A 13737-nucleotide genomic window follows, 5' to 3' on the forward strand; every position below is an offset into this window, starting at 1 on the left:
TATCATGCTCTATTAAACACCACAATAAAGTAGTCACATAGCTGAGATAAACTTCATGACTTTTTCAGTGAAACATGTTATGCAAAAAAGCAGAAATGAAAAAGCAGTAACACACAAACTCATAAGAAAGCTTTGAATTAGTCAAGGCTTCACATATATTAACAAAACTAACTTACAATCTATCTTATCTTAGCTTACTGTGGGAATGAAAGTTTTCAAAATTAAGTACTAACCTTTGGCTAGGCCAGATACCATAAAAGCCTGGTCTGCAGCTTTTATCAAATTGTAACAACTGCTTGGCCCTCCTGGACTTCTTCTTACGATCAGATGACGAAGACTCACACTGCCCAATGGAAGATATACCATCAAAGTTTTTCTCTTCACACCCATCCACTTGCTTCTCCATGTTCGGTTCACCGTCAGATGTTGCTCCCCTATTTGTAGATAGTTTTAGTTTCGGAAACAGTTCACTCTTAGGTTGTCTACGCATACCCCAATGCTTTTTCGTACTGGAGAGCGAATGACCCAACTGTCGCCAAGAAGCAAAGTGTTCCCTACAAAGAAATACAACTCAGATCACAATATCCAAAGTGACACCTTACAGATAAATCACCAAGGAAAACCACTGTCATACCTGCGAATATCATCAAGTGTAGCTTCACAAGTTGTTGAAAAGGCATTGTCAATGGCCTGAATAACTGTTCCACTTTCATTCTCAGGTTTTGCACATGAAGGTTCCTGAGCAGTTATTTCACTGGAAGGAAGCTTAGGTTGGGTTATTGAACTGTCTTTGCTCTTTTTAAGAAACCGCTCCATGATTGATGCTTGTTTTTGTACTTGAAGTTGCTTTTTTAGCTCGGCTTGTTCCTTTTCTCTACGCTTCTGCTCCTTCTCCGACTCATCTTGCTGTTTCTTTAACCGTTTTCTTGACTCAGTCTCTTCCTTTTCTTTATTATTTTCATCAATAATTGCTTTCTGCATTAGCTTCTGCTCTTTTTCCTGGCACAGCAAACAAATGCTCAGTCAGAAGTCAGAATTTGGAAACAAATAACACCATCCAAGATGACCAAAAGAGAATAAGCATCATCAGACAAGAATTCCAGAAGACAATGAAGAAAACTATCTGCTTACCTGTTGCAATCTCTCTTTCAATACTTGACGTTCCACTCTCTTCTTTTCCTTCTCAGCTTCACATCTACTTTTCTCCAATTGTTTAAGAAGCAGCTTCCCTTCTCGCTTTGAGTCTTTCTCAGCCCTTAACGATCAACACAATAACCGAGTCAGATAAAAACAAGAAATAAATATAACCCAAGTACACTAAAATAAGATGCTTACATCTCTGCGCTGTTCTTCTGCAACATGTTATCCATAAATGATCGTATATCCACCTCAGTCAGTATTTTACCAAGCTTTTCAGCAGCTTTGCTCAGATTAGATCTACACGACTTTTCAGTTTCTCCTCTTTGTAATGCAGCTAACATTGCTAAAACACAACACACAAGGCTTAAGTCCTCACATCTTATACAAACAGCCAATAAGAATCATCAAACAGATAAGACATTTACCAGAAACTGCTGTAATCCTTTCATGAATCTTCTTCCTACAGGTCCGTCGAACTTTAAGCAATCCACGAACAGAACTCGGCATCATTTTCAAATCTCTCGTCTATAACATCAAATAAACATAACATCTCAACATTAAATGATATCACCACACTAAAAGTTACCATTTCTATCAAGATTCAAAGATCAAAACCCACACAGAAGCAAGAACAATAAGCTAAAAACTACCAATCGAAAATTAAAAATTACCTCCCAGCACCAGAGACAAGATTCAGAATCATCCTCCAAAACATCAGCATCTGCGTTAGGCAAACCATAACTCACTCTCTGACCGACAGAAACAACAGCACTCTTCACAGCTACCAAAGTAACAGTTTCAATCTTCTCCTTCAATTTCAAGTAAATCTCATCGACAAGCTTCGACAACGGCAAACTCATCTCCTCCATCAACAAAGCAACCATAGAATTCACAGACGAACAATCACTAAACCTAGAAAACAGATCTGTTCTCTTACTCTCATCGTCCATCATTTCACGAAAATAATCAAAAAGCCCTTTCATCTCTCGATTCAACGACGAGATCTGAGCTTCTTTCTCCTCAGAAGTCAGATTCTCAATCGCCGCAGGTTCTCTCTTCCGCTTATTTGACGACTTCTTCGGCTCAATCGGCGTCTTCTGATTCTCGATTTCATTCACCGGCGTAACTTCCTCCATCGCGAAACCCTAGAAATTTTGGGAATCTATAAATCCAGGTGAATAAAATGAAACAAGATCCAGAATCTGAGAAATCGATAGAGAGAAAGGTTTTGTGTTTACTTTTGCGATTTTGGATTTTTTTTTTTCTTTTTTGGTCTCTGAGTTGTTAGGTTTTGGGAGAAGAAGAAGAAGAAGAAGAATGTGGAGGAGTGGGAAGATGAATGGTTTTGAAAAAAAAAAAGGGAAAAAAATAAAAACTAAAGGCGAACTTAACACAGAAAAAAAAAAAACAAAGGAATATGGAGGAGTCATTGATTTCCCCGCCAAGGATTTGACGGATGGGTTTGCCTCCAAATGACTCAGATGCAAATTTTTAAGGTTTGGCGCCACTTATGTTTTAGAGAGATTGCGAAGCTCATTTATATATGGGCTTAATTTTGTTTCTTTCGGCCCATCAAGACGGAGATATTTTTTTGGGTAGGAAACAATGACACGATGCCTCCATGAATTTATTGAAAAATTACATACATAAATATACCACTACATACTTTATATTTTTATTCCAAAATTAGCACACCCATTCAACTTTTCCAAATGTAGCATTTTTTATATAAACAATAGAAATTTCGTTTTTAATTTCGAAAACGAGTGATTATGCTTCTGTGTTATATACTTAACTCTGCTGACATGGCATAAATATGTCAAAGTGTTTACATTCCTTACGTCTCAACTCAATTAAGCTGCTCTGATGGCTTGGTCGTCGTCTCCGCCGCTATGTCAAAGAAGATGGTGGTAGAATCATATTCACGATTTTAGATTTCTCCAACAAAACTTGTGTTCAATCTTTTCATATGAGATCTTCATTTCTTAGTTCATGCTCATCAATTTTTGGAAGAAAAACATAAACGATTTGTTTATTCTCTTCACCGTACTCCACCACTTTAACCGCTATGACCTCCACCGTCGCAAGAAAAACTCAACCTTACTCTGAACTCACGACGAGACTCTCCGTGACTGTGGTCCTCTCAAATCGAATCAACACACAAGGAATATATTGTCATCATCGTCTCAGCTTGTTCCGACGTTGGCTAGTCATCTATCTCGATTTGGCCTTTGAAGAGGGACATATCAAATTGAGGAGTATTAATTACATAATGACAAAATCTGGTACGGTTTATAGATTTGCTGGAGTTGGTGGATCGAAGACTTTTGTCATGATCATGGAAGAGGAAGAGGAACAACTACGGAGATGGTGGTGAGAGGTGGAGGAAAGGAGCAAGAGACGTGGCAGCATAAATGGTGGTAGAGGCGGAGGAAAGGAGCGAGAGATGTATATATATATATATGACCAATGGTTTGATTTTGTATATTTCTAAATTTCTATGAAGTTCATGGAAAACTTCCTGAATTTCATGGAAAACTTCCTGAATTTCAAAGAAGTACCTATTCGGGTAGTATCCATATATATACATTTATTTTTATATTATATTTGAATGAAAATTTTGTCTTACTAGTTAATTGCTGGTACAAAACTCAAAGGTCGTGTCTTCGAATCGTTATGGGGCGTGAATGCTTTGTTTTCTTTATTTTCCTTTTATTTTATTTTGATGAAGGCCTTCCTGAAATGCGAGATCTCCTTCCTAAAATATTTTTCTTGTGCATAAAAGTAGTGTAATGTAACTGGGTTACCAACCAAAGTTTAAACGTTTCATAGTAATGATGGATGCTCGGTGTTAGTTTTTCAAGTTACAAGAATAGGAGAAGGGATTTTTATGAGCTATCAACAAAATTTTGAATTGAGCAAGGAAACATGTATGAATAATGATGTTATGAAAAGAAATTTGAATTCATAAAACAAGGAAACATTCAACATAAAAACTCAGCATTACTAAAAAAAATTGTAAAACATACAAAAAGTTTCCATAGTACAGGGTAGTGGTTTCATTTTTGTGCTATCTTGGTGTTTAGCAATATCCAAATTTTTATGAAAGTCATCCTGAAATCTAAACTTGTTATGAAGGTCATCATGAATTTAAGGAATCCTTCCTGAATTTCACCATTATCACAACCAACTAACATCATACATTTTCTTGCTGGAATAGTTGCTGCTGATCATCTTTGTTAACTTAAAGGTTTCAACTTTATTAACAATCACCACAGGTTTCATAAGACGAACCTGAAAGGCAAGTAAGAGAAAATGTGGCTCCCAAAGCAAATGACATATCTAATGTGCAAGACAAAACAAACATGGGAAAAAATCATCATTATCGAAAATTAAACTGTTGAATTGATCAAGTGTAAATCATGGTTTAATGTAAAAGATGTCATTTCCAAATCATGGTGTAAATCATGGTTTTATGTTCTTGTCAAAAACCTACAAATGTGAGACACTCATGATGAAATAAGGTACATAAGACTGAAACAGTCAACAAATATTTTCCATTGTAGAGTTTGGAATATTCATGCGCCCATGATTCTTTAAACTAGAAGTTCACCTTGGAGGATTCTCTTTACCAGCAGTAAGCAAGCAGACAAAAAAATAGATCTAGTAGACTTATGCAACCCATCTACCAATGTGACCAAATTCAACCACAACTAGTGATTGAAGCAAACATAGATGAAAAAAAACAAAACAAAACTGTAATGTGAATCTTATCAAGCTAACATCATTTTCAACATAAAATTGTCGGAGAATATTACAGCAGAACTACAATTTCTATATATGGGGAACTATGAAATGAAGAATCTAAACCTTGGCAGCCTTGGAATCATAGAAATCGAACCAAAATGGATCCCATTCTACTGATCTGTACACAAATCGTCATAATCCTTAAAACATTTGAAGAAGCATGATCACAAAACCAGACGAAAACGAAGCTTTGGGTAGATCATCTTTCTGAACCAGAGCTCTAAGATCTTCGACTAGATTTAAATTAGAGCTCGTTGTTCGCATGTGATGTCGCCAACGCAAATTTTTCACTAATGATTCACTCGGATTCCTTGATTTCAGGTTATGATTCATCTCCGCTTTAGATTTGATTGGATTCGCCGGATTCATATTTCTCTGATTCTCTCTCACCATATTCTCTCACCGAAGGAACATAGAGTCTCTGATTCTCCCAATTTCAACATTTTTTTAGTTCTTTAACTTTATTATTAATGATATATAAGTTAATTTGTGCTAGTTTTGTCATTTTTTAGAATGTGTGCTAAGTTTGGAAGAAAAACGTGCTATTTTTGAGAATCTCTCTAATTATATAGTTAGCCATTCCATCTGGAAGAGGATTCACTTCTTTATACACGTGAACAACTCGAACTAACCAATCCTTTTAAAAGAATTCATACTATAAACATACCAAAAAAAACATAGGATGTAAATCACAAATCCCTGTTATAAGAAACCCAACAACCAACTTAGAATCAATCTCCAACTCGACACACAGCGCTCTCTAAAGGTGCCGAACAGAATAAACTTCCCATAACTATGTTAAAGGTGTCAAACATAATAAGCTTCTCATAACTCTGCTAAAGGTGCCAAAAATAATAAGATCCCCATAACTCTTCTCCCAATCCATGTATAGACTATAATAAGCTCCCTCATAACTCTGCTAAAAGTGCCAAACATCTTCCTATGTTGAGAAAAACCTCCACACCATTTCCCCTCACCATCCCGCAACATGCCACTAGCGGTTGCAAGACCGGGATTTTCCTGCGAAGCTCTGTTGTATTCAACTTTAGCCAACTCCTAATTGGGGCTGTCCACTCAATCACTCGCTCTACCCATTCTGGTGCCTTACTATGTTCTTGGCTCGCTATATTTGCCAAACTCACTTCTTTGGCTAAATCTTTAAGAAACTTCACCCTATCACGACATTACCCATTCTTACCAAACACATTCTCACAACTCCATTCTCCACATCAAGACGAAGATACTTATGTACTTAATAGCTTCTAAGATATGGATGTCCGGGTATTAAGGTTGGTTACTGTTTGGTTTAAGTCTTTCCACCCGACCCTACCATTTTTTCCTTTATTTTTCTTTATGCTTTTGTTTTTTTATGATTACAAATTATTGATAAAAACAATTAATTATTGATTTAAATTAAAATAAAATAAATAAGAGTTAACTAACTTTATAAAATTAAATAGTTTTAAACACATATAACAATGGATTTTTTTTCCAAATTCAATGAATTAAGTCTCTATTTATAGAATATGAAAATGATTAATTTTGGTGTTATTATTTATATACATATATATATTTTGAAATAATTGATGTTAAATAATGGGTCATTTTCAAAAATACTCATTTTCCTAGACCACTTTTCAAAAATACCCTTTTATGTTGTCCATTTTAAAAAATACCCATTTTTATGTATAAAATGACTAAATTCTAATTACCAAACTCCAAATACTAAACCCTACTCTATGAAAACTATAACCTAAATATAAAATAAAGAACTCAAACCTACAAAAAAAAATTCTAGACATTAATTTAACATATTGTAATTGTTTAAAAGATGGCAAAAATGAAAATGTTAAAAAAATAAGTATTTTTGTAAAGGGGTATCTCAAAAGGTGCATTTCTAACAAATTCTATTAAATAATTGCAGGGAAAAAACAATTCAAACATTCAATCAATGTGTCCCACTTATCCTCATCTACATTTTTCCTCACCAAAAAAAATGTTAATAAACAACAATTATTTTTGGTCTATCAATATCTGTCATGTCATACCAAAAGGACCCATATTTTTTAACGGTTTTGAATTTTATCAATACTCAAACCTGCCACTTCATTTTATCAACACCATTGTAAGCTTTTCAACTGTTGTTAAAATATTTCAATTGTTGATAAAAGTGTCATTGTAAGTAGTTTTAGTGATGAGGATGTAACGCTTGTAACCCGGAAACATTTGTGTGTTTGGTTTCGAGCGACACCAAGGGGTGTCGGTCGAGACTAGCAACATTTTGGGTTAGACAGTTTGGTTCTTTCTTCCATTTTGTGCAGTTTGACGGTTTTGGAGAAACCCTAAACTTTCCCTATAAAAGGAGAACGATCTCTTAGTGTTAGGGATTCCTGCCCGAGCCGTCTCATGCCTTAGAAGATGAGGAGAAAGTTGTGGGTTCTTTTTGGAAAGACATGAGAAAGAGCATGGTTTGGGGTTGGACGGGAAAAGGAAGGAGGTCTTGGCATGAGAGAGAAGGAGAGATCGAGTAGTGGCTGGAGGGGAGCTTCTCCTTTGTCGTTCAACAAGGAGGCTAGAGGGAGAGACCTTGTGGTTTGGAAATAGGAGAAGGAGAAGGGAGATCCATCTTCTATATGTGTGTGGGGAAGGATGTAATTACTTGGTGGTGGACTGAGAGAGTCATGGAGGTTTTCTCATGGTTATTATCAAGGTAAGTCGTATTGTTTGGTGTTTAATTATTTAGAGAATCATTAGTCGTGAAGGATTAGGGTTTGCAGCGAGAAGGAGCCTGAAAGCAGGCTCGGTTCGTGATTTCTGGGTTGGTGTCGATCGACACCATTGTGGTGTTGGTCGACACCAACACCTGTAGATGGACTACGCGGACTAGTCCAAGATGGCTACTTTGAAGAAACGTTTGGAGAATGAAACAGAGTCTGATTTGGCTGAAATTTGGTGGGAAGCTTCGTGGTGCTACAAGATCCATATCCAATGGTGGATTTGTGGAATGAATGGTTAGTTTGTAATTTAATCAGAAGTTAATATGGATGTATTTTATGGTTGTGTTTTGCCAATGTTGGGGTGTTGAGCAACACCAACGTGGTATCGGTTAACACCAGCATGTGGTTATGTGTTTGGGTCATAGGAGAACATCTGGAGTTAGGGTTCATCAAGGGAGGATTGATGGAGGTGATGCCGAGGGCGTCAGTGTCGATCAACACTGGGAGGGTGTCGATCGACACCATGTGTGTTGGTTTGCCAGTGGTGCATTGGGTGATGAGCGACACCAGGTGGAGGTTCCGATCGACAATGGAGGAGTTGATAGTGAATCCGAGTATTTGTAGGGAATTGTTGTCCGTGGCTTGACGAAATCAAATATTCTAGCCTTTCTCTCTTGGTCGCTAGGGATGGTTGATTGTGCGACTTAGTAACTAGATGAGATGGGGTCTGGTGTATTTGTCGGAGTTTTTGTAAGGAGAGATTTCCACGCCGGTTGTCTCGTCGAAATTATGGTGTTCTCGTGAGATCGTTTCTCGTGGATTTTGTGCAAGGATTTGGAATCCAGGTGTGGTCGTTTTAGTTTGGTATTAGAGCGTATACAATTCTACGACATGTTTTTGAATGGAAGTAAACTTGTCTAGGTTGTGGGGACGCGGTAATGTTGCTAAAAAAAATGGTAGTGTTGTTTAGATACTTGATCAAGTAGGAAAAAATAAAAATAACAATAATCGTTCAAATGATGTGATCTGTTAGTGTAGTTCCGAGAAGCTAAATTATGTACTTTCTTCGTCGGGTGCCTGTGAGTACCACGGGATAGCAAGTCAAGAATTCACATGTGGGTCAAGAGGGGGTCTGAGGGTGTTGCCGGTGGGGTAGCCAATGTGGAAGTTGTCATTGGGACAACAGGTTTTGTTCAAACCCGAGATGATCGTAATGCGGATTTGCTGACAAGGATTTTGGAAAAGGATAGTTGACTTGTGTGTCATGGATATAAATGGTTATGCGGTTCGCAAAATAGAAAGTTTTATGAATAGTTAGAACTTGTCTATTTTTCGAAAGAGTGTGTGTGAACATCCAAAGTGGTTAGGATGTTTTGGAGTGTGGCCTAGGAGTGGCCAAGGTGGAGGTGATGTTCCAGGAGGGAATATGGTGGTTGGTAGGAGAATACGATGTTTTAAGCGGATCACGGGGGTGGTCCTGGTTAAGCAAATGTTTATAGACGTTATGACCATTTGCTCTAAGGGCGGGGAGTCTTGAACAACTCATGAGGAGATGAAGATTTTTCTGAGGGGACATGGGCTTCTCTAGATACATATAGCTCGAGGGATTGCGGTTCTGAGGGTAGCAGAGGAGATGAGGATTCTCCTGAGGAGATTAGGGTTCTCCTGGTTCCAAAGTTTCGAGGGTGACGATTCGAGAGTGAGACAGTATGGCTCGAAGACGGGTGGTCTGAGAGTGAGATCGGTATGGCTTGAAGGTTACGACCTAAGAGCAGATGAGTTGGAGGCAAAAGTGACAAAGACATGGGGATAAGGATAACGACCATATGCAGAGTTAAGAGATTTATGGGGGTTCAATCTCAAATTTTCTGTTGTGATCGGATGCGGATCTCGGGGTTGATGGGGTTTTAATCTCGGAGTTTTTGTGTGTTGACCAGGAGGGTCAGGTTTATGCTGGCCAGAGTTGTGTTGACCGAGAGAGTCAGGTTTGTGCTGGCTGGCGGGACCAGAGTCGGGTTGACCAGTGTGGTAGGTGGTGGTGTGATATATCATGGTTTATACTGTTTTTAACCATGATATAAGGAGTGTTTTAGAGTCTTTTGATGTGTTTTTAGGTTCTTTGTGAGTCTTTACAGGGTTTTTAGGATTTTGGCATAGATGAAGCAATTTGGAACGTTTTGGAGCATTGAGACCGAAGGAAATCAACTTAGAGACGATCTAGGATGATGGTGTCGATCGACACCAATTTTGGTTTCACTCGACACCCTTTTGCCGACAGACCAAGAAACCCAAGTTTTAAGATTTACAAAGTGACTCGAAGTTTTACCTAATTGCAACATTAGTCCCCGACGTGTTTTACGACATATATAGATATGATTTTTAGGACTTAGAAACCTGTAAGATTTATTTTTTTGTAAACTTTTGAGAGAGAGACCTAGAGAACTTTTAGAGAGACAAGTCAAGAACTCAGCATGTTGAGAGAAGATTCTAAGTTCCTTTTGTTTTCTCTTTTGATTCTTTTATGATATCTATTTTATTCATGATGGTTATTTCTTTCACCATGTCTGAGTAGATCTCTTGTTAGATTCATGGTTTTTATAGGGTTTTTATGGTTTATTAGATCTGTTGATTTTTAGTATTCAGTATCTTTTGTGATCATCATCTTTGGTTGTTTGCCATATTAATTCTTGACTGATCACCAAGAATTAATAACCTAATATAATTTATTTTCTTGATAAAACCGATGAGCAAATTTACTTTTTGCAAAGAGATTTGAGTTAGTAATTTTGTGAACAAACTTAACTTGTTTTTAACTTGAATTTTACAAAGAGATTTGGATATTCGTGTTTTAAACTTAGATAATATTTGCAGTGAGAACTGATTTATTTTACAGTAAAATTTTGAGTTCGAGATCTGATTTTAATTGATTGAATCCTGAGTTATTAATTGTTTTAATATCCTATAATTTCCCGAGAATTTCCCTAAATCTAGCGTTTAATTCCTTGAATTTACACACATTTTATTTAATATTTTGCATTGCTATTTTTAATTCAAATACTTTTGTTTAGCGTAATAATAAAACTCTTTAATTTATTGTGTGATCTTGAGTCTCTGTGGATTCGACCCCCAAGTACTATAACTACAAAGCTGTTGTTACCTATAGGGTATTACAATTTGAGCTTACATGGTGTGAACCATTGCAACGGTGAGTGGAGCCGCTTCGCAGAGGAGCTGTTGGTGCTTAGATTCGAGGACGAAACTTTTGTTAAAGGGGGAGAATTGTAACGTCCGTAACCTGGAAACGTTGGTGTCGGTCGACACTAGCAACGTTTCTGGTTAGACAGTTTGGTTCTTTCTTGGTTTTGTGCTGTTCAGCGGTTTTGGAAAAACCCTATACTTTCCCTATAACAGGAGAACGCCCTCTTAGTGTTAGGGGTTCCTCCCAAGCCGTCTCATGCCATAGAAGAAGAGGAAAGAGTTGTCGGTTCTCTCTCGAAAGGGATTAGAAGGAGGATGGTTTGGGGATGGACGGGAAACGGAAGGAGGTCTTGGTGTGAGAGAGAAGGAGAGATCGAGAAGTGGATGCAGGGGAGCTTCTCCTTCGTCGTTCAGCAAGGATGCTGGAGGGAGGGACCTTGTGCTTTGGGGATAGGGGAAGGAGAAGGGAGATCCATCTTCTATATGTGTGTGGGGAAGGATGTAATTACTTGGTGGTGGATTGGAAGAGTCAAGGGGGCTTTGTCATGGTTGTTATCGAGGTAAATCGTGTTAGTTGTTGTTTAATCGATTGGGAAATCGTTAGTAATGAAGGATTAGGGTTTACAGCGAGAAGGAGTCTGAAGGGAGGCTCGGGTCATGATTCCTGGGTTAGTTTCATTTGTCACCATTTTGGTGTCGGTCGACACCAACACCTGTAGATGGACTGCACAAACTGGTCTGAGATAGCTACTGCAGAAACGTTTGGAGGATGAAACATGATCCGATTTTGCTGAAATTTGGTGGGAAGCTTCGTGGTGCTACAAGCTCCATATCCAATGAGAAATTTGTGAAATGAACAGTTAGTTTGTGATTTAATCTGTAGTTAATATGGATACATTCCATGGTCGTGTTGTGTCTATGTTGGGGTGTCGAGCGTCACCAACGTGGTGTCAATCGACACCAGCATGTGGTTATATGTTTGGGTCGCAGGAGAATGGCTGGAGTTTGGGTTCATCAAGGGAGGATCGACGGAGGTGATGCTGAGGGCGTCGGTGTCTATATACATTGGGAGGGTGTCGATCGACACCATGTGTGTTGGTTTGCAAGTGTTACATTGGGTGATGAGTGGTACCAGGTGGAGGTGCCGATCGACACTTGAGGAGTTGATAGGGAATCAGAGTATTCGTGGGAAATGTTGTCCGTGGCTGGACGAAATCAAATATTCTAGTCCACCTCTCTTGTTGTTCGGTCGTTAGGGGTGGTTGCTTGTTCGACTTACTAATTAGATGAGGTGGGATTTGGTGTATTAGTGGGATTTTTGTAAGGAGCGATTTTCACGATGGTTGTCTCGTTGAAATTATTGGGTTTCGGTTAGATCGTTTCCCGTGGATCCTGTGAGAGGACTGGGAATCCGGGTACAATCGTCTTAGAGGAGGTAGTGTCAGATATGTTGAGGTTAATGCATGTAGGAGGAGAAATCTTTAATGTCAACTGTTTTTCTATTTTGGGTTTCTCAAAATTATACTATATGTTTATTGTTATTTTTTTTTTTATCAATTATTTGCATATAGTTGACCTTATCCATTTTCAGACACTTGATTCAAATCTTTTTTTTAATCACACATAAATTACACACCTACTAAATTACACACTTAAAATTATTCATGGATGTTCAACTATTTTTTAATAGGTGCGTAATTTACCTATTAAAACTAAAATCTTATCATTTTAAGTTTAATACTTCACGTATTTACGCGGGCTTTATCTATTATTCTATAACTAATAGATAAAACTAATAAACTACCATGAACAGTGACAAAACTTATACAAAATACCACATTTCTTTCACCTTTTCTATTATACCACAACGTTCATGTAAAATGACAGCAAGATCCCTTACCTAAGGTTACTCTTTTTCTCGTTGTTTAAGTTTTAAATTAAAGTGGCCACTAAATATATGTATCAGTCGATGCAAAACCGGTTTGGGATGTGCATGGATCGATGCAGGTGTTGCATCCGTCGATGCAAGGCCGGTTTGGGGTTAGGAAACCATGGAAGTCGAGTTTAAAATGAGTTGTTGTCGTCTTTAGTCGGGTTTAGCCACTTTTTTGAGAGAAAAGAAGAGAGAAACTGTTCTTGTGGGTTTTTGGAGTTTTATAGCTTTTTGCTAAGAGATCTTGCCTATGGAATGGAGATCTGTAGCTGGGATCATTGTAGGAGCTTGCTAGGAGTGTAGATCTGTCGTTTGAGAATCAGAATCTTCGTGGCAAAGGTGAGTGCAGGACTATTGCTTATCTAAGCTTGAGATTCTCTGATTTTTCTTGTCTATGTGTTATATGGTTGATTCCTTGGCTTGTTAGAACGTTGTTAAGTGACAAGAGGCTTTGGGAGGCTTCTTTGTGGCATTGGATTGTGTTTTGGTGGTTTAGGAACGACGATCCGGTGAGGAGCTTCGGGGAAGATGATGCTCGGCATATGCGTCGATCGATGCACTCTATGCGTCTGTTGATGCAATGCGAAGACAGTTCGATTCGACCTAGGAGCATCGGTCGATGCCATGTGGAGGCTTCGATCGATGCAATTAGGGATTTCATCCAATGTCGAGCATGCATCGGTCGATGCAGTGTTGGTGTCGATCGATGCAGGTGATCTTGCATCGGTCGATGCAAGCTTGTGTTAATCGATGCAACCCCAGTTGGTGTCGGTCGATGCATTGGTTGGTGTCAATCAATGCAGTTATTCTGGTTTGTTGTTTTTTTTGTTGATTGTTGTTTGATGGTTAGAGATATCTCAATTGCTTGTGTGTCTGGTAGATGGAAGGATTGCCTCACTGAGTGTTTATTAAATACTCACACATCTCATATGTGTTGTGGTG

The 13737-nt window shown here is 38.2% G+C and overlaps 1 protein-coding gene across 1 annotated transcript in view; it reads right to left on the reverse strand.

Annotated features, from left to right (window-relative positions):
- LOC104704614 (chromatin assembly factor 1 subunit FAS1-like) overlaps window positions 1–2578 on the reverse strand; it is a 5686-nt gene extending 3108 nt beyond the window's left edge. The window contains exons 1-6 of the mRNA XM_010420670.1: window positions 1812–2578; window positions 1566–1665; window positions 1336–1483; window positions 1132–1255; window positions 635–999; window positions 234–554 (exon numbers count right to left, since the gene is read on the reverse strand). Of these exons, the coding sequence (XP_010418972.1) occupies window positions 234–554; window positions 635–999; window positions 1132–1255; window positions 1336–1483; window positions 1566–1665; window positions 1812–2276 (1523 nt within the window). The 5' untranslated portion in view covers window positions 2277–2578. The remainder of the gene's footprint in view (window positions 1–233; window positions 555–634; window positions 1000–1131; window positions 1256–1335; window positions 1484–1565; window positions 1666–1811) is intronic.

Source organism: Camelina sativa, chromosome 7 (genome assembly GCF_000633955.1).
Source record: "Camelina sativa cultivar DH55 chromosome 7, Cs, whole genome shotgun sequence".
Taxonomy (NCBI): domain Eukaryota; kingdom Viridiplantae; phylum Streptophyta; class Magnoliopsida; order Brassicales; family Brassicaceae; genus Camelina; species Camelina sativa.